The 24159-nt window shown below is 50.0% G+C and overlaps 8 protein-coding genes across 8 annotated transcripts; 4 read left to right on the top strand and 4 right to left on the bottom strand.

The window, feature by feature from the left end:
• The first annotated feature begins 83 nt into the window (after positions 1–83).
• LY89DRAFT_209690 (uncharacterized protein) lies at positions 84–1251 on the top strand. The gene is made up of 2 exons (XM_018205857.1): positions 84–980; positions 1038–1251. The coding sequence occupies exons 1-2, from the start codon at positions 218–220 to the stop codon at positions 1130–1132; spliced, it is 858 nt and encodes a 285-aa protein (XP_018066894.1). The 5' UTR covers positions 84–217; the 3' UTR covers positions 1133–1251.
• A 379-nt stretch (positions 1252–1630) lies between these two features.
• On the top strand, positions 1631–3378 carry LY89DRAFT_699775 (cytochrome P450; the record flags this gene model as incomplete). The annotated part of the gene is made up of 5 exons (XM_018217080.1): positions 1631–1856; positions 1936–2132; positions 2183–2670; positions 2722–3205; positions 3259–3378. The coding sequence occupies 5 exons, from the start codon at positions 1631–1633 to the stop codon at positions 3376–3378; spliced, it is 1515 nt and encodes a 504-aa protein (XP_018066893.1).
• A 387-nt stretch (positions 3379–3765) lies between these two features.
• LY89DRAFT_738314 (uncharacterized protein) lies at positions 3766–4101 on the bottom strand (the record flags this gene model as incomplete). Its single annotated transcript, XM_018220357.1, has 1 exon — positions 3766–4101. One exon carries the CDS (start codon positions 4099–4101, stop codon positions 3766–3768), a length of 336 nt encoding a protein of 111 aa, XP_018066892.1.
• Positions 4102–7650: 3549 nt separating this feature from the next.
• LY89DRAFT_592698 (MFS general substrate transporter) lies at positions 7651–9518 on the bottom strand (the record flags this gene model as incomplete). Its single annotated transcript, XM_018209713.1, has 2 exons — positions 7651–8780; positions 8834–9518. 2 exons carry the CDS (start codon positions 9516–9518, stop codon positions 7651–7653), a joined length of 1815 nt encoding a protein of 604 aa, XP_018066891.1.
• A 3720-nt stretch (positions 9519–13238) lies between these two features.
• On the top strand, positions 13239–14975 carry LY89DRAFT_673497 (uncharacterized protein; the record flags this gene model as incomplete). The annotated part of the gene is made up of 1 exon (XM_018213362.1): positions 13239–14975. The coding sequence occupies one exon, from the start codon at positions 13239–13241 to the stop codon at positions 14973–14975; it is 1737 nt and encodes a 578-aa protein (XP_018066890.1).
• A 1783-nt stretch (positions 14976–16758) lies between these two features.
• LY89DRAFT_209609 (uncharacterized protein) lies at positions 16759–17246 on the bottom strand. Its single transcript, XM_018205856.1, has one exon. It carries the CDS (start codon positions 17147–17149, stop codon positions 16856–16858), a length of 294 nt encoding a protein of 97 aa, XP_018066889.1. The 5' UTR covers positions 17150–17246; the 3' UTR covers positions 16759–16855.
• Positions 17247–18854: 1608 nt separating this feature from the next.
• On the bottom strand, positions 18855–20668 carry LY89DRAFT_209572 (acid protease). The gene has a single exon (XM_018205855.1). It carries the CDS (start codon positions 20403–20405, stop codon positions 19080–19082), a length of 1326 nt encoding a protein of 441 aa, XP_018066888.1. The 5' UTR covers positions 20406–20668; the 3' UTR covers positions 18855–19079.
• Positions 20669–23157: 2489 nt separating this feature from the next.
• LY89DRAFT_209564 (uncharacterized protein) lies at positions 23158–23834 on the top strand. Its single transcript, XM_018205854.1, has one exon. The coding sequence runs from the start codon at positions 23326–23328 to the stop codon at positions 23683–23685; it is 360 nt and encodes a 119-aa protein (XP_018066887.1). The 5' UTR covers positions 23158–23325; the 3' UTR covers positions 23686–23834.
• Positions 23835–24159: the final 325 nt, after the last annotated feature.

Here is a 24159-nt window from a genome sequence, read left to right as displayed (position 1 = left end):
TGAAGTATACTTTCCCAAAGCCGAACTGGAATCTTGCTGACTCTGTGCTCAGTGTATCGCTTCTCCTGGGCGACCTTGTGCGGCATGTTTTCTCAAGGTAGGAGAGGGTACCCCCTGTTTACGGAACAGTATCCATGATATCTTTGCCAGTGGAATTCCTGGTACGTCAATTCCAAATCTTGTTTGGTCATGGCATGGCTAATGAGAGCTGCCAAACATGCCAGGGCTAGGTTCTGAAGAATGGCTCCTCCCAACGACTGGTGGTGTCCCACTCCAGATCCGAATGAAATACTTAGACGATGCACGACGAATTCGAGACCTTGACGACTTCACCTCCGAGCACGACAGTATTGTGAATCGGAAAGACGCGATAGCCGCTTTTGTTGAACAATTTCAAAACATTGACGAACGGTGGCATAATTCTTTGGATCCCACAACGGTGGACATAATTAAAGCCTGCGTTACTATACAATGCAGCATACTGGAGGATGATGGGAGAACTTGGTGTCTGCTGGCCGACTCTAATACTGTCATTGCTACTGCACTTTGGACTCTTGCTATGGCAAGACAAATCACTGAAGTAGAAGGCACCGTCACAACGGTCTCGGTGAGAAAATTCTGCGAAAACAAGTCCTTGGAACCAGATATTGAGGAGTGGGATGGCCTTGTGCTCGAAATATCACGAGCCGAGACTGAAGCTGGGCAAACCAAACCCAAAGAGAGCAAATTGCCAGCTTTAGTGGCAGAAATCCATCGCATCACCCTAAAGATGTTTCTCCAACGCCGCCTACAAGACTTGCCCGTCATACTCTGCGTTCTATGCCTTATGAGATTGATCTTGACTTGTTTCCACGGTGCCTGTTTCTACCACCCCTTGGTCAAGAATTGGGACAAGAGCGCGTATGAAGAAGCGCTGGGAGAAGAAAATGCTATCTCGGTATCTTATTTCGAAATCTTGCATGTGGCATGGATAGAAAGTGGTACGTTCCCAGATCCACAGGTTTTCTAGTCTACAAAGAAACTAACGTTCAGGTCAGGGTTCGAGCATCATTGTAATACTGAACCCCTTGCCAGCCGACTTGAAGCTTTCGTTTTTGCTGATTTATTCTTCTTAAAAGAGGACTCCGACTGACGTAGTCTATCATCTGAGAAGTACCTTCCTAGCTGGGATTTGAGCACTGCAATTCGCTCCACAGAGCAGATTCTTATATTGTCAAATCAAGAAGCAAGCTTCTTCGCTCGGGGCTTGCAATCTGAGAGGAAAGAGCGACCCATAGCACTCCACTTGCAAATGGTATTAGCATCCAGAGGGCGACTTGCAGCCACAGGGAACACAGCATACAAATTTATAGGTAGGCAGCCAGTCATCTGTACGAACGAGCCGTGCGAATGGGCGCGTGGATTCGCAAATTCCGAGGGCATCCACTTGAGTCGAGCACTGTTACGAGATCCGACTTAGCGGGCTTGCTGTGTGTAACGGCAACTTCCTTTTTTGAGAGAGTTCTTATCCTCAAAGCTAAGATTGCGATCACGGCCCTTTTCTCTTTTTGATTCCGCTTTCACACACAAAAATCATACAATTTTTCGAGCTGTTTCGATTCTTGAGTTGCATTCCAGAACCCAAGCAAGGATGGAGCCACGTAGCCTCCTCATTTCGACTCTTTGTCAGCACTCTATTTTACTTGGACTTCTTATCCTGTTCGCAGGCGCGTTTTTCGTACGAGTTATTTGGTCCTATCGCCGCTTGCAAGCCTTCAAAGGTCCGTTCTGGGCAAGCATCAGTCCGATATGGCTTGCTATGCATACGATGTCTGGTAAACTTCATTTACGTCTAGGAGAGGTGAATAGGCAGTACGGTAAGCATCCAGTTTCCTTTGCAAATGAATTCATATTGTTTGGAGAGATCAGTGTAGTCTTAACATCATCCCATTCTAGGTTCTTTGGCTAGAATCGCTCCCAACTTTCTCCTTACAAATGATCCGTTTTTTCTGCGACGCATGAGTTCAGTTCGATCCCCATACACCAAGGGCAAATCGTATGATGGCATGAAGTTGGATCCTGATGCTCAGAATACATTATCAGAGAAGGACGAGCAGAAGCACACGGCAATGCGTGCCAAGGTCGCCAATGGTGTACGTGCAGCATATGCAGCTTTGAGTGCTCGTGCTAATTCGTACTGCAGTATGCCGGCAAAGACAATATGTCTCTGGAATCCTCCATCGATGTTCATGTCATGGATATGGTGCACCTCATCGAGAACCATTTCCTTTCGATCCACGGAGCGTACCGTCCTATGGACCTAGCTCGCATTGCACAATACTTCACCGTCGATGTACTCACAGACATTGCGTTCTCAAGGCCTTTCAACATGCTCAAGAATAATGATGACATCCACGATTACATCGAGACTGTCAGATCAAGTCTCCCAGTCCTGCAAGCTCGAGCCAACATTCCCTTCATCAAAACATTCCTCGAGATTGGTTTTCTAAGGAGGATATTACCCACTACGACACAGGACAAGTTCGGCATGGGGACTATGTTGGCCGTTGCGAAAGAAGCTGCTGCAGAGAGATTTCGTCCGGATGCCAAACCACAAAATGATATGCTTGGAAGCTTTGTCCGAAACGGCCTCACCCAAGCACAAACAGCCGCGGAAGCTCTTCTTCAAATGTTTGTGTCTTCTTACCTTCTTTTAGCATCATGCTAATCACCAACCTGCAGAATCGTAGGAGTAGACTCCACCGCAACCGCCGTCCGCACAATCATGTATCACATCATGACCAATCCACGCATCCTTCAGAAACTGCACGCTGAGCTCGATAACGCAGTCCTAACACGACCTGTCCTTCTCGATTCTGAAGCTGCATCACTTCCCTACCTCCAAGCCTGTATCCAGGAAGGCCTTCGCCATTGGCCCCCCATCGCAGCCCTGACGCTCAAAGTGGTACCGGCAGGAGGAGATACCTACAACGGCGTCTTCATACCAGGAGGTACAGAAATTGCATACTCAGCTTGGGCTCTCCACCACAGCAAAGCCATCTTCGGACAGGATGCAGATATATACAGACCGGAGCGCTGGCTTGAAGCCGAAGGCGAAGAATTACGGGAGATGAAGGGTACTGTAGATCTGGTGTTCGGAAGCGGGAAGTATAGATGTCTTGGGAAGAAGATCGCTGGTCTGGAATTGAACAAGATTTTCGCTGAGGTAAATTGCACGTCTCTTTAATCAATAGAGGGAAGCTAATGGATTGGATGCAGATGTTCCTCAGATTCGATTTCGCAGTTATAGATCCGCAGAAGGGATTCAAGAGTAGGTTTCATGGATTGTTCATGCAGTCGGATATGAATGTTGTTGTTTACCCTCGAAATCAGGTATAGATAGAGACTTTTGGGTTGAGGAAGTTGAGCTTCTTGGAGCTCAGAATAGCTATATCCGTTTCTGCGCTTGGCTTCATATTGTATTAGTTTAGTGTATGCTTTTAGCTATAGATTGTAGTGTAATAGCATTGTTTTGTACAACTTCAGTTCAGATGCTGTTTGTGAACAGAGTGAGGGAGAGATTCTTGGTTCGTTCCCTCCCGACTGATGTTGAAGGTACACTCACGAGTTCATCGAGCGACAGTAGAGACTCTAACATATGATGAATTGGTCTTGGTGCTAGGCTGAGAGCTGTGAAGGGAGGACCGATCTGCAATGTATGTACAGTCCGTGATAGGTTACCGGCTTCAGCCCGGTCCTTCTCGACACGAAAGTTTCTTTGCCCCACTACTCTGAGGTATTTTGAAGAACGTCAAACTTGAAGGCACTCCTAGGATGCAACGGCCTCAACCTTGAAGCACCTCTAGTCCCACCTGGAACAGAATATTTTTCCTCCATTCCAACCAATCCGCCCCTCTTCTCCGAAACCGAAATCAAAATGTCAATAACATCATCAACCCAAGCTTGCGGTGCAACAACATGACCAGCATTAAACCCATCAACATCAGAAATCCTAATCCATCGCTCCATCTCATCAGCAACAGTCTCTCCACTTCTAATCTGCAACGCTGAACTCCCTCCAATAGCACTATACTCTCCCAGAAACTCAGCTCTTGTACCCATCTGGTCGATTGATCAAAGTATGCTCCTACTTTGTATTCAAATGATTCGGGGAAGGAGGGTTCGGATCAGTAGGGGATTCGTCATCCAGTTCCCTTTGGGCAAGATCGATGCTAGAGATCCGGCGGAGTTTCGCTAGAGAACTGTCGAAGATGGAGTATCTCATATACTTTGCGTGTGCTTATTGATCAGTGGCGGCGAGGACTGGCGCGAATGAGATGAGGAATTTAAGGTCATAGGGATCTCGTTCTTGAGATGTTGCTAGAGCGTGCCTCTTTTTGAAAGTTTCGGCCAGGAAGGAAGGGCTGAGATCGCGGATAAAGATATATTTCACGTCCTTGGATTCTGGAAATTCATCTAAGCTCATCGCTCTCGCTGCGCTATCAGCCCAAGACGACACGATATTCTATCCCATTAGCCATGGGTCGTAAAAACAAAACAAAAGGGAAGCTTACCCAAGCGATCCTTCCTTGGGTCAAACGATCTAGAGTGGAGAAAGGCTTAGCGAGCAGAAAAGGGGTTTTGAATGTCGTGCATGAAGTCATTCGAATCTTAGATTTTTCGTCACAGGAGCCATTGCCGAAACGATCTATCACTAATGAGAAGTGTCAGGACTCTCAATCGCAAGACTGGCCACGAATAGATCGTACAATCGCCACCACTCGTTGGCTATTCAAAGCTTTATTAAACTTGTGGCCGACTCGTCTATTTTCAAACGAGTCGCAGACTCGTCTCCACTTTTTTTGATACCCAAAAATTTTTAACAAAACATTAACAACTCACCATGATGAGACGGGTCATGACGAGCTACTTAGTACAAGGGCGAAAACCATTGTTTATCCTTAGCGGGGCCTCTTTTCGGAAGATCATTGTTAACCATTCCTACTTCCGGCCTTTGCCTTGTTTCGAGCGGATTACTGTCTCTTAAATCCTTTATGCTCTAACTCGGCTGCTAATTCTTGGGGGTAAAAAAATGCTTACTTGGATCTATAAGGGAGTTGGGAGTTAGCGAGGGTAGAGGGAGCTAGCGAGTTACATAGGAAAGTGGTGGTGAAGGTGAATGGATGGATGGATGGGGCGAGGCTGTGGAGCTTGGAGTCTATTTTGATGTACCTTGTGAGAACCGAAGATATCTGCTAAGAACAAGGCATTGGATTTCCTTTTCTTTAACTGCCATCTGAGATTGATCGAGTAGTCTGGAATGGTTTTACTCTTGCTGTCATCGATTAATGCGTTCTGCTATGGGCCAACACTATATTTGTGAGCAAGCGAATGTCGTAGGTCGAGGTTCATGTATCTGGTTAGTCCGATGACATTCACATAAAATTCCATAGAAGAATTCTCTTCTTCTCTCCAGTGAGAATGTATCCATATGGACTTGTCTAAGTACCGATATCTGCCTTCTTTGTTTTGTCGAGTTTGACCAGCTTGGGTACAGAAATACTCTTTTTTGGTATTCCTTCTCCCATTTTTTTTCTCTTGCCTTCGAAGTATCTATACTTAGCCACTAGATTTCGTATGCTAGTTATTCCTCTTCAATCTAGGCTCGATAGTCTTTGTAGAAAGACTTCTGGCGGAGCAGTTGCCACATTCCATCTCCGCTTACGAATCGCCCCCTCCCTTCTAACCCGCCTTAGACGTGACGCATACTTGGAGAGATCTCGACTTTTGATGCAAGATAAACTGTCAACACTATTGCAGGATATAAAACCGTATAGCGTCAAACACAAATAGTCAATGATGGTAGAACTCTCATCACCGTCTTGCAAGCCATTCCTCCGCTAAGTATATATCTAGCCAACTTTCCCAGATTTTTCTTTGTAGCAGGTTGGCTCAGGAACTGAATCCTATGGATGAATACTTGGAATCAGTACCTCCACGTGGATTACAAGCACAATCATAGACCACAGAAAGCTCCCACAATACAGAAGTTTCGTTGCGAGGTTTCAGGGGTAGCGAGTTTTTCCTCAAAGAAACACCCAAGCGAGGACCGTCATCTCCACATGGAGCATTTCATCCCCCATCCTTCAGAAACATCAATCGATCGTTGATCATGACCCTCTTTCGCATCAACTGCGATATCAAGGATCATGAAGACAAGCCATCATCCTACACTCAAGGTAAGTCAGCAGGCATATCATCAAGACGTAGCCATCAAAGCTATGAACCTGCATCTGTGAAAGTTTGAATATGGCTGTGATATCCTTCTTCCAACTGTCATAGTTATCACTGTTACTTGTACCGACAATCACTGTCCCAATAGCTTCAAGACCGCAGACAAGGATCGGATTCGGACTCCATAAAAACCACAACACAAGACAATGGATTGATACCCAATGAATTGGCTAATTCGCCTCCTAACGAGAGGCTACCTATCTCACCCCTTACTCTTCACGATAAGTAACGCGCCTCTCGAAGTCTACGCCAAAGGGATCTAACACGCGTACTGTAATTATCATTAACCTGTTTACAAACCCGAAGAAACGCCATCTACCCCCCCTCACATTTCTCCCATCCTCAGACCCACTTTTCTAGAAAAACTTTACTTCCTCCCAATTCTAGGCTTGGACGTCCTCTTCCTCCTTTTAAACCTCGCTTATCTTACAACTCAACAAAGAGAGATCTTCGACAAGCTTTCATGCTCGCATTTCCAACATCCGTCACGTTGTGCAAGCAAGCGGGGTAACTTATCATAGGCCTAAAATAGCTATAAGACGTTCTTATCGTCGTAGGACTTGCATAGCATACGTGGAGCGGGGAATGGGATGTTCGTTTGTGGCATTGAGAGGGAGGGAAAGATCGAGATCAATATCAAGGCGGGGAATAGTGGGAGGTTGGATGAAGTTAACTTGAAGTTGTTGAGAGAGAGGGAGAGGGAGAGAGAGGGAGAGAGAGAGAGAGAGAGAGAGAGAGAGAGAGATCTACTTCTCTAGGAGTTTGAGGAAAAGTAGGTTGTGGAAGTGAGGGAGATGGATACGTATGTAGACAAGTGGTATTGCGTTCTAATACGTCCCACGGCGAAAGGCATGTCATAAGCAACACAGCACGCGTATGTGTCGACGGTATTGAATTCAGATCATGCGTCTCATCCTCGAATGAGTTAGTATATATGTACGTATGTGTATTTATTACCAAGCTCACTCACGGCGAATTCACTTACTCGTGCACAAACTCAAAACTCATCATTAAACACTTTAATATTCCACACCACTACCTCCCAAAACACCTATGCCATCCATCCATTCATTCTCCATTCTGAAGAAGATACATACTCCAACCCCCCTCCTATTTATATGCAAACTCCTTCGCTGTGAATAGTGTCGTAATCTGATTGTCGCTACCCAAAAAAACTCCCTGCATGAAAAAAAGACTCGTCAGTAAGGAAAGTTAAATCCCGCCTGGCTTCGCTTGCTCGCTGTGGATACTCTCCTTTTGTGGTGAAAAACTTTGTTACACGGGCGCACCCCTTCTCTCTTTCGTTGCCCTTGGTCTCCAAACGTTCCGCACGCTCGCTCGCTTGCCTCCTGAATATTCGCGTATGTGTTCCGCTCCCTACACCATCCCCCCCTCCACCTTCTTCTTATCCTCGATCCCAAACTCACTCACATACTCATCCGTCAGCGTGAGACTCCGCACCAACAAACTAATCGGCAGCCCCAGCACCGCGAACGCGATGGCGACGAACCATACCGTCCGTAGCGAACTCACAAAGATGCCGATGACGATATTCTGCGTCGGCTGCGCCAGCGAGTTGATGAACGCCGCCGTCGCATGCTGATACGCTTCTCCATTCTTCAGCAGCGCTTGCGTCGCCAGATCGCCTGCCAGCCGGGTGCTGGACAGGGAATTGATCTTCTCGTTGAATATCGCGGACGGGATGGCGATGCCCCAGATGGAGCCGAAGGAGCGCATGAATGTCCACGTAGCAGTCGCGGTCGCGACTTCAGATGGAGGCAGCGAGGCGAGCAAGGGCGGGATCATGGCGTTGAACACCATGCCGTTTCCGAGGCCGAAGAGCGCTTGGTAGCCTACCCAAGCGGCGGTCGTGGAGTTGCGGTCGAGCAGAGGGAAGAGGCCTACGCCGATGATCATTAGGGTCCAGCCGAGGAAGTGGAGGGGGCGGTAGCGGCCTGTGATGGTTATTACGGCGCCTGCTGCTGCGGCAGCGGGGGCGATGGTTGTAGCGGTTGGGAAGAGCATGACGCCTGCGCGGATGGGAGACGCTTTCAGGACGGCCTGGCTGTAGACGGGGAAGAAGTAGATGACGTAGAGAAGTAAGAGGCCGTGGACGAACGCCATAGCGAAGATAGCGACGGCGGTGCGGTTGGAGAAGAGTTGGGGAGGCATGGTAGGTTCAGCTACCAATCCGGAATTTTGGATCCAGGCGAAGAGGACGAGGCCGATGAAGCCGAAGACTAAGGGGAGGATGATGTGCCAGGAGGTCCAGACGTATTTGGTGCCGCCATAGGAGAGAGCGAAGAGGATGGATGCTACGGCTGCGACGAGGACGAAGTTGCCAATCCAGTCGACGCGCTTGAGACGGTCTGAGACGGTGCCTACGCGGTTGTATGTGAGTTTGAGGAAGGGGATGACGATTGCCAAAGCGATGGCGCAGATGGGGATGTTGATGTAGAAGACCCAGCGCCAGGTAGCTTGTTCGACAAAGACACCACCTAGGACAGCTTGGAAAGGAAAAGTTAGCGAGTGATAAGGTTGAGAAGGGGAGTAGACTTACGACCAATGATGGTTCCGATGGCGTAGGTTCCGGCGATGAGACCTGTGTATTGACCTCTTTCTCTGAGGGGCAAGAGATCGCAGACGATGATTTCACCTAGAGTAATGATTCCTCCTCCACCTATTCCCTGGATGGTTCGTGCTGCAATCATCATCATGACAGTTTGTGAGACTCCTGCGAAGATGGAACCTGCCATGAAAAGAACTGTAGACATGATCATCAAGGAACGACGACCAAAGATATTTGCTGCCTGGCCAAAGAGAGGTTGAACTGAGGTTGAAGCCAGTACATAGGCATTGGCTACCCAGACGTATAGCTCGCCTGCTTTCAGGTCCTCGGAGATAGTGGGAAGTGCAGTTGAGACGATTGACAAGTCAATGGCCACAAGGAGGGTCGTAATACATACCGCAAAGAAGATCATCCAGAATGTGAAATCTTTCGCGGGACTCTCGCTCTTGGTTGATGATATTGACTCTTTCGACAACAATATGGTCGTTGAGTCGTTGCCGAATAATGGCTTGGGGAGAGGGTTGTTGTGTAGAGTACAGCAACATGTTGCTGTAGATGGTGCTGAAGCAAGATAGGCTTGTTGGATATGATTCCGAGCAGCTGGAGAATAGTGCAGAGAGCAGCAAACATCTGCTGGTCCCGCATGCTCCCTGTAGGGTAGCGAAAGCGTACTCATTGCGGCAGAGATGCAACAAACGCAAAATTGAAGATATTTTTGGTTTGTACAGCTGAAAACTGGAAAGAAAGATGATTCTCAAACAAAACACTATGAAAACTTGCCGATCCCAAACCTATATACAAACGTCCTAATCGGTGTCTTTCTCGAGGATTCATGATCCGAATCAACATCTGGAGGGATTCTGAGAGTGACTGTTGTCGGTGGTCACGCTTTCTGGGCAGTATCGTGAAGATACGTCCGTAGAGTCACGGGGGAGGAGAGCCTCCACTGAAGAATTCCATTCATCTGAGAGAAAAGTCAGCAGACCTGTAGTCAAGCAACAAAAAAGCAGTTGAGCTCAGGACCTTACCTCCGACAGGGAGTTTCTTGCTCCGATCCAAGACTTCGGTGGGTTCCCAGTGAGTATTATTAGAGTCTGCTGGATGACACTAACTCTGGATCTGGAAAAGTTCTGGATAAAGGTAAGGAAGGATTTAGCTGTCGACTCGGTTCCTCTAACCTCTGTTTCGACGTTTCAGATAGCAACAGCGTGACATTGGACAAGTGGTGGAAGAGAGGGACTCTATTTCCAGCGGCTCAGCCATGGTGATGATCGGCACTCGCCGGTAACAGGATGCACTACCAAGCACTACCCAATGCTCGTCACGCTCCTCCTGATGGTGAGAGCCAGTGTCGCTCGTGTTCATCAACGAGAAGGACGAATTGAAATCTCACGAAATCATCGTGGGTGGGAAATAGAAGAGATGGCGTCGGCCGTGCCACAGGAGTACCGTTGACGGGCTGGCTGCTACTGCTACTGCACGCAACGGGCACCTTGCGGGAGGTGAGTTGTCGGCCGTGGGTGGTCGACTGGTGTGTAATTGTACGACCATTCTCAAATCTCAGACGGGTTTGATGGCACGCCCATGGATGCACGGCGAGCACGGGAACCAGAATAACACCTTCCGAGAGGATTCTAGTGGTTCGAAGGGCCCTTCTTTTGTTTCTAGTTTCACGTCCAGCACATGGTAGGCATGGCTCTGATCGAAGCCAAGATACTGTAATGACAGATGTGGATGGGGATGATGCTGCACGGGTGCCACGATAGAGCCAGCCAGCCAGTCACAGCCGTGATGCGTCGCACTGCACTGTGCCCGATAGGACAGAAGACGCTGTGGAATCCTTCTGGAATAAACAAGCGCACGACGATCAGCTTCTGGCGTGCTGATAGTCGTTGATAGTCGCTGATAGTCCAAGCTTTCCCCCTAACGGCGAGGGAAGCAGAGTAGAGCCCAAGCCAAGACAGCCAAGATCGACAAGTGCCGTAGGGTTACCGACGTTGAGGGGAGAGGGAGGGAGGGTTCGCACTGAAGGCCCACTGCTGCCTTTCCCACCTCACGGGCTGGAGATCTTCAGCCCAGCTGTCCCGCGACCGTTCGTCTGGCGGTCTGTGTCCATGTCCACGTCCACGGTACGGCCTCGCACGACGGTCATAAATCGAAACTGGCACAATATGCTGTATATAGAATTGTGGAGGTGATTCCGTGATCCTGAAGGCTGAATGCAAAGGATGTGTGTGATATGATGGGATGGAATGACGAAAGTTGAGCCGCATAGCCCCCAACCACGGTCAGGGTGGCACAGGCTTCAGTGGAGCGAATAGGGAAGGCGGTGCGTTGGTTGGGCAAGGGTTTTACCAAGGAAATACCAGGGGAGACAGGAACGACGACTACGAATTACAGCACGTAGGATTAGATTGTGTCCCTAATCTGGTACCTGAGCTACACTCATTTTGGGTGCTCGAGTTGCGAGAGCAAAGTACCTAGGTACTGCACCCAGGTATTCGTAGGCTTATTCAGTTTAGGGTAACTACTGCGAGATGCTGCTCATTGACAAATAAGCCTACTGTACTGTACTGGACTGACAAACTACCGAGAACCAACACGAGCAGCAAGAGTTACCAAGAAAAAAAAAACAATGCCAAATCAAACAATGTCAAATCAGCCCCGACTACACGCATTTTAGTGTACCACCTCCGAGCTCTCCACTGAAGTGAGAAGTGCTGACTTCATGACGATGCAGCGAGAGCAAAGGAAGCCAAATTGACCCCAAAGGGCCCAAAGGGTGTCCTTACGGGTCTGCCCTGCTTTGCTATGCTATCGTATCCTGCTGTTCTGCTACTACTGCAATGCATGCTGTGCTGCCAGTGCTGAGCTGAGCTGAGCTGGGAAGGTCGGATAGGGAGTGATTGTAATAGGCAAGGATGCGCTGTAATCGCTGATGGGCTCACTAACTCACTAACTCACTAACCAGCAGATCTGCTCACGGCTCACTTCACTTACGGGCTCATTACTGCTCACTCGGGTTTAGTGATCAGTCCATCACCACACCGGCCAAAATATATGATTGGCCTGCTGTTGACTATTCCCCTGCGGCATCCCTGCCCTGGTCTCCTGTGGCTGCCGCCCGCTGAAGGTTAGTGCTACGCATGGAACGACTGCAATATTTCCATTGGTGGGCTCGGCCATCACACTGCAGCAGCACTGCAGCGACACTCTCAAGCCCGCAGCACAATCTACAGTACAGGACGACGGTTTCCCGGACAGGCATCACCATTGGGCACTGAAACACACTAACCCAGCCTGTCGGAAGTTAAATCTGGGTTAATCGGACGCTACTCCAGCCTACCCATCATCCCACGGCTGTGGCTTGAGTCCTGAGAGACACCAGGACCTGCACTGACTGTGCGTTGCCCTCTGCTGCACGGGACCTCAGAGGATCTCATCCCCACCCACAACAACTGCACCACGACCACGACCACCTGCTATAATCCCGGTAGGACTACCAGAGACCACCACCAAGGCCCGCGCTGCTTAACGCACCTCCTCCAGCACCAACGGTGGGATAATTACGTGATCCTACCCTACCATCCCTGGCCCTCTGCTACCCTAGACAGCTAGCCCTCTAATCTCTCTCCTCCCTCGACCACCACCAATTCAGTCCTCCAAGACGCTCCTCACTTTCCCCCAAAGGACAAGCACCGCAAGCAACATCCCAAGGTGACGGTGACGGTCAAGCTCTCATCTCAAGCCTTCCTGATCTCCACTGGATCCTGGCCCTGTGAGATTTACGAGCTTAAACTCACTTGGGTTCCACCCACATCTCCTACTACTGCTATTCTCCTCCTCCCTCCGCTATCAATTTTCCCTCCTCCTAGCAAGACGGCTGGCTCCTTCCCAGCAAACGTGGCACTTCAACTGGACTGGCTCCTCCTCATTGACGCACCGTCTCATCTGTTGTGGATCCTGCCGAACTCGTCTTCCTTCTACTTCCCACTGCACCTAAACAGGGAGTCGGATGCTACAGAAGCGTGATTCCTGACCTCCGGTTCAACCATTCCTAAACAGGGAGCCGAAGGCGCGAGGCGCCATCTTACACGCCGGCTGACTTAAGGCTGAGCAACGACGTGAGGAGAGACCTCTTAGCTTCGAGTCTCCACGTGAAACTTAATCTGGGACCGACATGAGGGGACCCTTCTTTTCCATCCCAAATTCTATATAGAGATTGTCCTCCTAGTCCGATCACCAGTTCCCTCGAATCCAGCCGCAGATCTCAGAACCATATCAGTCGTTATCTCACCGGTTCCAGGTCGGCGGTACGCACGCAACAGTTGTAGCTTTGTATATACACTATACAGAAGATACATATCGACATTCCTTCCTTCCTCATCCTCCCAACATGTGGTCAACAACTTCAACAACACAGGAGGAGACCTCCACCCAGGCAAAGAGGTTTGCCTGTGATCGATGCCACGACCAGAAGCTTCGATGTACGAGACCTCAAGAGAACGAGCCATGTGTACGATGTGCCAAGGCAGGTGTGGTTTGCAATGTCAGTGCTGCACAACGGACGGGACGACCCAGGAAATCCTCAGGACCTCGACATGGAGGATCTGAGAAGGGGAGGAAGAGTCCACCAACACAATATACAAATGAGATTGTTCCAGATGGAGGGGCTTCAGACAATGGCAGTAGTAAGGGATCAGAATTGGTTCGAGCTCAGAGCTCCGAGTCAAGACAACTCTCGATTTCGCCCTCACTTCGACAGACCCCAGATTTCTCGACACACATGGCCGGCTGGGACACATTTGCTTCTAGTTCAGGCTCCTCGATCTCCTCATTGTCAATTGCCCCTCCTGAGTACAGCCAGCCCATATCAACAGAAGACTATGCCGACCTCCTAGACTGCATAACCGATCAATCATATTTCGACAGTATGGACATTTCAGAATTCCCTGATTGTATGCAACTCGATCCGACCGACTTCTTACAGAACAGCTTAGCTGACCTCGACGGAATAGCTACATATCTACCCAATATGCAGGCGGAACCCAACCCAAAGAAGAGGAAATCGAACGGCCACGGCGCCCCCTACTACACCAATCAAATGTCCCTTTCACCACCCATTCTCGACGCTCAAGCTTCAGCTCGGATATCTTCGTTCCAAGAGATGGACATGCCAATCATGACCCCTGGCTTCAATTCGTCTGATATTGGGACACCAGACTTGGGTATGATTCATCAGAGTGAACAAGGCCATGTCCAGACCTTGGCAAAGCTTCAATCTGAGATCGATGTCTGCTCTGAGAGAATCATGCAACAGGCAAGAAGGATGCACACCCCATCAAGCTCCTACACGACCGAGAGTCAAAAGTTGTCAGAAGCATTGGGTGTCCTCCTCTCTACAGCTGAGCGATTCATCGAACTCATCTCATGTATCTGCCGTACATTCGACACCATCACAACCAGCACATCCACCACATCCAGTCGAACCGCCTCCCCATCCGGGTCTCCCTGGAACTCGCCCTTCACTCCACCCGCACAAATGGAGCTCCAACAAAGCTACTTCAGCAACAAAATGTACACCAGCAACAACACCACCCCCGGCAGCTTAGACCCGAATCTCCTGACAGGAAACCGCCAACTCAGCACCTCGACCTTTTACACCATGCTCAAATGCCACGTTCGCCTCCTCTCCGCCTACGACACCACCCTGGACACCATGTCCTCCCGACTCCTCGAGCTCGAGAACCTCGACGCCGTGCAATCCCTCACCAGCGCCCTCTCCATCGGCTCCTTCGTCGTGCCCTACGGCGCCATCATCGAGACCCTGCTACACCTCCAGGTCATCTCCCACCAGCTCGACCGCCTCAAGACCGCTTTACACGGAAACTTGCTGAAGATCCAACCCCAGCGCAGCGGACCCATCCCCAACACCCGCTCGCTGCCCGCGAGGCTGGGCTTGTGCAAGCAGGGCCAGAACCGCTCGCCATCCGTCTCGATGGTGGATTTCAAACTCGAAGAGATCCAGGAGCGGGAGCGGGCTTTGCAGACTAAATTACTGCGCATCGAGGCCCTGGCCGAGAGCTCGAAGCAGGGCCAGATTGATGGGGGGAGCTTCCAACAGTGGATGTGAAGTTGGGGGCAAAATGTTTAATGTTTATTCTCTTTTGTTACTGTTGTTGCTGTTGTTGCTGTTGCATGGGTGGTGTTTTTGGGAATCATCATTCATATCATTGGGGTGTGGGTGGAAATTTGTGTGTGTGTCTGTGTGTGGAATAACCTACCTACCTACCTACCTACCTACCTGCCTATCTAACGAGTTTTCTTTTCTTGGACATACCCGTGTTACGTTGTTGTATATACAAATTACTAGCTATCTAGATAGAGGAAAAAATTACTTTGTATATCGCGAACCTCATTTCTCAGTCTTCTCACTTCCTCACTGCCTCTCGAATTCTGCCTCGTCACATCCATCAAGGTGATCACCACGCAGCTCGCAGCCTTCTCGTCATCATACCTCCAGTACCTTCCTACATACAAAAGATCATCAAGCCAAATACCACCTAACCTAACAACCCTTCTCCCATGCACCACACACCACAGCCTTGCCCTCCTCTCCTCTCCACTCACTCTGTATCCACTCCTGTACCTACCTCCACCACTCCCACCTAATCCAACCTAGCGTAGGATTTCGCACAAGCGCCACATTACAGGGATCCGGTTGAACTTCACTTTCGCTGAGCAGGGGCCGGTGCGCGGGGCAGGGGTCTGGTGGGCAGGGGTGCGGTGGGTGCGGTGTGCTATTTTTGCCCACTCTTTCTGTTCTCTTATCGCTCGCGGAGAGGGAGGATGGAGGGGAGGATGGAAGTTTGTGTCACCTACCTTCCTTCTTTCTTTCTTCTAAAGTTGTTTTGTTTCTTTGAGGCACGGCGAGGTTTTGTGTTTCATGTTTTTCGTCAGGTGGTTTCTTTTGTTTATCTGTGCTGGACATGGGAGGGAAGGGAGAGGGACAGTGAGGTGGGATGTGGTGATTGACAAGGGATGGTTGGTGATGTGATGTGATGGGATGGTGCTACTGTAGGAGGGAAGCAAGGCTCACTTTGAAAGGTCCCTACCTAATTCAAATGACGATCTCGTTGTCTGTCTTTCATTCAGGGTGTTGCTTGCGTGCAGTAGTAGCAGTAGTTTGCAGGTACGAAACCGCCAACTTCTACCTACCTACCTACCCAGTTTTTGGAATTTGATCAGCCAAGCAAGACAACCTCGTAAACGCAGCCTCGGGTATACCTAGGTAAAGATCATCCAAACCTCACCTCACCTCGCACCAATTCCCCATCGCAGCACGTGTCTTGTCCTCTGTCCAAGGAAATGATCTCCGGTACTTGGACTGGTGAGAGGTGTTACATCGTCCCTTTCTCTTTCTCTTTCCTTCCTGTGTAGATACGTGCGTGCGTGCATGGGTGGCTTGTTCGATTTCCTTGGATATGTACCCTCCTCTGCGTCTGTGTGCGTGCGTGCGTGGACATTTCAGATGATGATCCATACCGTCAATCACCCAGGGCTACGATGCTGTGATTGGAGAGCAGCAGGAACCGCGGAGATGGGTACGGTGCGAGACGATCATCACTGTTCTGTCCAGGTGTTCTTCAGCGAGGCAGGCAGGCAAGGGTCAAAATGGCCTGGACCCCAATCCGAATCCGATGACGGTCGAAAAGAGGAGGATCGTCGGGGAGTGATGGTTTGGGTTTGGCGTGGATCTCATCAGAGTGGTGCGCGGACGGTTAGGGTGAGGAAGGTGAGATTGTGGAGAAAGAGCTGAAAGAGGAAGATGCGTGGAAGGTTGGGATCCCTGTATGGAAGGCTGGTGGAAGGCCGGGTGAGGTTAGGTGAGATGGGGCCTGCATGGAAGGCCGGGTAAGCGGGCTAGAAGGATAGAGGAAGGAAAAGTCGCCGATGTCACGGTTCTCTTTGTTTACTTACATGGAGGGACGCCTGAGGGTGATGATGAGAGAGCTAGAAGGGTAGGGTACGGTAGGGTAGGGTTCGACGCATGCATGCACGCTCGATTTGGAGGCGGCTTGATCTTGGGCTAGAAGGAAAGGAATGAGAGCTAGAAGGAAAGTAGAAGAAGGGGCCGAGAAGGTAAACAGAGATCCAGGGACGCCATTCGAGAGCTAGAAACAGAGGAATGAGAGCTAGAAGCAAAGTAGAAGAAGCCTCCGAGATGTGCTGATCCCCTGGACGAGATGTTGACTTGTCTGAACCCTGCCCTGGAGCAAGCAAGCAAGCAAAAAACGTGCGAGCCATGCAATTGGGGAATAGGATCGAAGCCACCGAGTTCCGTTCCTGAGGAGGTACTACGCAGGTATTGGACGAGAAGGGAATGGCACAGCAAGTGGTTCCTGTTTCAGATTTCGGTGCCTCAGGAGTACAGTCAGTCAGTCAATCAGGGAAGGAAAGTGAGGTACATACAGTACAACACAGGTACATCATCTGAGCGTCATGTACCGGGTTCTTTGGAAGAGAGCTCCACATAGGTACTGTAGGCGTAGAAGGGAAATAGAACATGCATGGAAGGACACCGGGTTCTCCGTTTAATCTCAGAAGGTACAGTAGCTTGTTAGTGATGGTCTCAACGTCAAGCTCGTTTGGAGAGCTCATTTCGAGGATCCAAGATCACAAAAGATGAGTTCCACAAAAGCATGGAAGGGAAATAGAACACGCATGGAAGGTTCCCAGGTTCTCGCCATCTCCGTAGCTTTCAACGTCAAGCTTATTTGGGTAGATCAATCCGCTCCACAAAAGCATGGAAGGGAAATAGAACACTCATGGAAGGATACTATCCCGGATTCCCCATTTAAATGACAATATCAACGTCAAGCTTATTTGGGAAGATTATTCCGAAGGAAAGGTAAGGTAAGAGCAGCTCCACAAAAGCATAGAAGGGAAATAGAAACACGCCAGAAGCACACCACGGCACAGCAAGCCAGACCGTGACAAACAGATCCTTCCATCGGCCTCTCCTCCTCCATCGTCTTGTTTCGTTTCATCAGGGAGATCCACCACGCCCGCCACTCGAGCACATGGGAGCTCAGAAACAATCTTTTTACGCGTATACGAACAACCAAATAACCCTTTCTTTCTTTCAGCGAGCCTCAATCAACAGCGGCCGACCTTTTCCAATTTTCCGGTATTACGGTTCTCGGGGCTTACCTTACCTACCTGACCTGACATGACGGGGCAGACACGAGGATGACCGCATACATATCACATCACTCACTTACTAACTCCCTCACTTTTTTTTTTTCCTCTTCGTGGATCAATCAATCAATCAATTCAGCTCTCAATTTTCACCACACAACACGAAATACGAGATAGAAAAATACCAAGCTTTTTTTCTTTCCTTTCTTTTTCTACGCAATCTGGCACTAACAGTAGCGGGATCTGAGAAGCTTCACTGCCGTGCCGCGCTGGACAGGACTGGACAGGAGCCTCTTAGCGAACAGTGAGGTCTGAGGTTCGGGGGGTTTCTTTTGCCGAGGAAAAGAAAGGAATGACTAAGGCTAGGTAGGTACCTAGGTATGAAAGGATGCGATTTGGAGTTTGGCATGAAGGAATGCCATGTTGGAGGATTGTCCAATGGCAAGTTGGATTTAATTTATTCCTGACGATCGTCTGCGGAGTCTGGGTGTTTGCTTGTTCTCCTCTGCGTTGTCGATGATGGGAAAAGTTTCCAAGGTTGGGATACCTTACACCACAAAGCAGTCCGGCAATGATCAGCCACAACCGCTGTGAAAGGAAGTTTTCGCACGCACGGGAGGGCTCATGAATCGCAATTCTTGCCTATCGCAGTAGTGCGGGGGATAAGAGAGTCCACGAGCGGACCAATGATTACGGAGGAGGAGAATGGTGATCAGCGTCGTCGTAGTTCACGATAACATTGGATGCATCGTTGTTTATCAAGATCACCACCACCAGAAACGCAATCATTGCATGAGATTGACAAGAACGAGATCAACAACTTCCACCATTTCAAATAAATTTATACCACAAGAATTATAGTCTAAGATTTTCCTTCCGTTCCATTCCATTCCATTCCCCACATGCCCCGCCGCCCGCCCCCAAAAACGCAATGACAAAACACCAAACATTATGCTATGCATACCCGCTCCCACTCTCCCCTCTTCCCCCTCCCTCCTCACCAATAGTCTGATATCGGAAGCGATCACCCACCCCTCTATTCATAGAGATTCGAGTTCAAAGGCGAGATCCCAATCATGTTCGTCTCAAAGTTAAACTCCAAATGCGTCCGGCTCAGAATCGTCAACCCAAAGAACGTCTGCGCGCCCTCAATCGCACGATCCCAGGGCCTGGCATTCAACAAACACTGTCCGGGGTACATCGAGGTATCGATGTACATCGCCGGGACCACCGTGATGTTTTGGAGATGCGAGAACTCGTACGTGAGAGTCGGGAAGGTCGACACCTTGCTGCAGTCCACGGCCCAGACGCTGGCGTTGCCGCTGTTGACGGCGAAGAGGCCGGGCGTGTTGTTGTTGTAGGCGATGTGGGCGTCGGTGAGCGAAACCAACGTGTCGAAGGCCGAGAACGGCATCGCGGCGCCGTAGCCGAATTTGTCCTGGTCCCAGACGGCGATGGCGTCGATGCCGTCACATTCCGGGTCCGCGGTCGTGGCGTTGTAGCTCAGGGAGTCCTTGGCGCGCAACGAGAAGCTCTCTTGGCCGATGAAGAAGTTGGTCCATTCCGTGGACCAGTAGTTGTAGCGGGGCGGCGAGAGCGTCAAGTGCGGGCCCGAGTTTAGGCATTTGGAGAAGGACGTCGGGTGGTGGTGCGTCTTGCCCGTGTCGTAGACGGTGGTATCGGTGCCGCCTAGGATGGTCAGGTATTTCTTGCCGTAGCAGGTGCTGAGGTCTTTGAGGCCGCCGCACATGTGCCAGCCGTTGTTGGGGCCGAGCAGGCCTTGCTTCCACATCTGATATGCGGTGGGCATGAATGTGTCGTTGTAGCCGGGAGCCACGGGAGCGAAGCCGAAGACTCCTCCGACGTCGAAGATGACGGGCAGCTCAGAGGTGAAGTTCGAGACGGAGATTTCGACGCTGTTGGAGCAGAGATCCGCGTTGTTGGCGTCCGAGTGGAAGCATAACTTGTCGGCTCCGAAATCGTTTCTGAACTCCATGCCGGGCGTGTAATCCGTGCCCAAGAATTCTTGCGTCTGCTGGCTCTTGTCGTCGACGAACGAGGTGGAAGCCTGGTCGTTGAAGAAGTTCTGGCCCTTGGGGATGCAGTTGGCCACGGAGTAGTTTCCGTAGCAGTCGGGCGTGTCGACCCAGGTGATTTGCCAGGTCCAATCCGCGAGCAATGTCACGGTTTGGGGAGGCGTACCCAGACTGATGTTGAAGGCGGCGCCGTGGACGGAGTCGTCCATGGGCAGAATGATCTCGCCACAGCCAGCAGCATTTCTATTCCATGTCCCTGGGGAGCCGTGAGGAACTGCTGCAACAGCACTGGCGAGGAGTGCCAAGGTGAGAGTTGAGACGCTCATCTTGCGGACGATGACGACGAAGCTCGACTTTGATGTGTTTGAGACGCTGGCTGCTGAGCTGGTGGGAAAAGACGGAGGAAGAAGGATGCTTTTGCAGACTCTCTCAAGTCTTGAAGCTTTGCAGGAGGAGTGAAAGAACGTTGTCTATAGACTTGAAAGACTGGATGGATTGAGTGAGGATCTGCAACCCTTCTTTCCCTTGGTTTAAGTATCCTCCTCTTCCATCGCGAGTTTCAAAAGCCGCCGCAGGTCCAAGATCCCAAGAACAGAGGAAGAGGCCGATAGCGTGAGTGTCATCTTTCTTGGTGAGTGATACCGGTATCCTGGTGTACCGTCTGTCATGGTCTTCTCTGGTGAGTGAGGTGAAGGTTTGCTGGTGAGGTTCCGAGACCGAAAGCCTGGGACTGCGCCTTGGTAGTCGGGGTGGTTGGCTACCCCTAATGCTAACCGAGAATCCTGACCGAAAGCCTCCGAGCCCCACACTCTGCTTCCAATTAAGAGATGAGATGCTATGTATAGGTCGATGATTAATTAAACACGTGAGCCCGTGTCGATGAAAATCGGAGTCGGCCACGTTTTGTTTGTGGGGATAGGATCCTTGGTGTTGATGTGGTACTGAGTGACATGCTGAAGTATGCTGTATCTTGGGTACTGCCAATTAACCGAAGAGACGCTATTCTTGCAGCGGATGGGCGGGAAGGCTGCTGTAACCTCCGAGCCTTTAGGCTGATGACAGCCTGGGCCCGATCTTGGGAGCACGTTTTTGTGCCTGAAATTCCAGCGATGAAGACGACACAGCCAGCCTTGTCTGGCATTCGGTCCAAGTTTCCGACATGCGGCTTACCATGATAATAATAGCTGAGAAGGATGGAGAGTTCATCTGATAAGATCCATGCCATCCTCACACGTGACAGTCCTTAAGGCTTATTAAAAGCGTCTGCTCTTTCTATTAATACTTGCTGCATTTTCTAAGAACTTGATTTCAGCCATATCAAGTACAATTCTTGCTCTCAAATATCGGCTCATCACGTGCCATCGAAGGATTGATTACCTCTGGTCTCGCCGTCATAGACTCTCTCACAAATAGGAAAGGATTCGTATATCCGTCACACAACATACCACGAAAATATGACACCGCAACCCGAACCCGGTATTACCTTTCTCAGAACCTTAAAGTCAGCAAGCTAGAACGGTTGTCCCTCAAGCCGTCTCTAAAAGCAGAGTGGCTGGATCCCTCGACGTGGAAAGTAGCACTATAACGACGTCAATCAAATTCCTTGGCGCCAAGATCTGCAGCGGAGCGGAATTCGATGATGATACTCTTGGCAAGGAAGAAAACAATTGGCTGCGTCCGTGGTAAGGAGCTTCGTGGGCTCATGTAGGTTGATGTGTAACTCAGCCCATGAGGATCGAGCGTGCAAGCACAAGGCAAAGCTGCCAGGAGTCAGGTAATCCCTTGAGCTCCAATTGACGAATCAAAATATTCAATTGACCTTACCGGGAACCCTCCATCCTTGCGCAGACCAACCGGGACGGAACATCACTCGCCCCATATTATATCTGGTCTCTGGTCTCTGGTTACGACGCGGATCCGACCATAGGGCAGGAGGGTGTGACAAATTTGGGGTCGAATCGACACGGCTCACCGGCTATCTCCTGTGTATATGGTGAGATGAGGAAGTTTGGGTTGAAGGTCAAGGTCAGTGTTGTGATGTGACAGGTCAGTGAGAAGAAGGAAGGAAGCTGAACCTCGTAAGCGCATAAGCGAGATCCAGGGGGCTCGCTTATCATGGTGTCTAACTCTATTAGTCGACACCTTTCCGGCAAAAATCCATCATTGGATGAGATTACGATCAGCCTTGTTGGCGTGTTCTCGTTTGGGCCTGTAATTAATCAGTCTACCTGAGCTGATTTACAGACACGAGTGCAAACAAGGTTGTGGCAAAATCATTGGGCGTCGGAGTCAACGCCCAGTAGAAATCGATGTGCTCATGCAAGGTAAACCTTTCAAGATCAGGTACATATCCGGATGATAAGTCACATCTGCAGGCTTTCGATACTCCCTCCCTTCTACGTAATTCGTGTCATAGCCTTCGCGGAGTGATGCCCTTTTTTGGGAGTTCTTGAGCTCGCAAGGCCAAGCTACGTAAACTAGGGCTTACTCAACCGCGCCTACTGCGTCTGAGTTGGGCGCTCGGACTCAGATTACGCTTTGGAAGCGCGCTGACTGCATCTCCTGGAGATTAATCACCATTCAATCATTGGGGGCCGTGATAAGGCTTGATCTTACTTTTGAGACACGGGACGTGTTCTCGACCAATTGACTGAGAAGACTGAACCATGTACCACCTCAAACGTGCTTAGTTGGGCACAGAAAGCTGGGGATAGATCTGCAGTCAGTCAGGAGCGTTTGTAGCCGTCATAAGATTGGAAGAGAAGGTGGAAACTTGGTTGGTGGTGGTGCGCATCATCATTTTCCCGGGATCCAACATCCTTTGAGTTTATCAACAAAGAAGGCGTAGTAGATCACTTCCTTGCACGATAGGATTCTGCTGCTGTAGATTTCTTGAAGCAGACAGATAAGTCTTGGCCGTCCATACTATCCATGTAACCGCAAAGCCTGGGATGTTGATCTGATGTTGATCTGATGTTGGATTTGCTTCGCCGCACTTTTCGATAGGCGCGCCAATTGTTCAAAATCGAAGAGCCCTACGTGCACACACACCTCGCAACTTTGTATCTTGAAAAGAATGCAAGGAAACGAAACATCGAATCAGCATCGTGTGCGAGATTTCGAGGTTACCAGAAGCGAACGGGTCTGTGCCGTTAAACGCCTCCAGGCCACATTCCCAACCACACGTCCGCACACCTTCTACACTTCTTCCATACAGGCATTTGGCAACACCAGATTCGACACTTGATGGTAAATCATCTCTTCTCTCAGGTTTCAAACCCCGGCGGGCACAGTCCACTCTCGACCCTATTTGCCCGAGTTTTACGACGACGATCTAGACATCCCATTTCCCACACCGAGCATCCATGTATCCAACATCTAGCCCGTCCGTCTCTAGGTATCTCATTTTCATCTCATCATTGTGATAACCCTAGCAAGTGCTCTGTCTTTACAAAGAACGTCCCCGCTCCGTTACTCAGCACAGGGTACCATCAAGTCCGTCACATATCATTTGGGTTTCAGCTTATGCCGAGTCTCCCGCAACCCGCCCCGCCTTCTGTCAGCCCATGCCGTGCCGCCAAAGTACCGCAGCCACCCATTCTTTAACGAGCAACGATCCCGAGGAGGAGAACGCTCTATGTACACCATTACATATACGAACAACGCCACTCGATGCAAGAGCAGATTAAAATGAGATGTGAGGATGTGTTTCAGGTGGGACAACAAAAAAACCAACATTTTGGGGTCATCTGATGAGTATGTATCCATCCCGCCTGCATGCATGGAATCGTCGGCTCCATGGAGATAAATAAAGATTGCGTGTGCGGCCGTGGTCAGAGTTTAGAAGCGGATGGAGGCACGATGATTCCGAATCCTGTTTTTTCTTTTTTGGTTTGTGTCACACTCAGATGATGGGGGTCAGAGGATGAATGATGATAAACGCGGGCGCGGACGTTGCATGCGGACAATTGCTAAGAAACCCGAGCCTTCCCCCCATACGAACATGTTGTTGGATATTTTCGACGAGACAGACCACCACCTCGATGCACGTCAGTACGTGAAAACCCTTGAGAAGAGGAG

Source organism: Mollisia scopiformis (assembly GCF_001500285.1).
Source record: "Mollisia scopiformis unplaced genomic scaffold LY89scaffold_21, whole genome shotgun sequence".
Taxonomy (NCBI): domain Eukaryota; kingdom Fungi; phylum Ascomycota; class Leotiomycetes; order Helotiales; family Mollisiaceae; genus Mollisia; species Mollisia scopiformis.
This window is presented reverse-complemented; position numbering and strand designations above follow the sequence as displayed.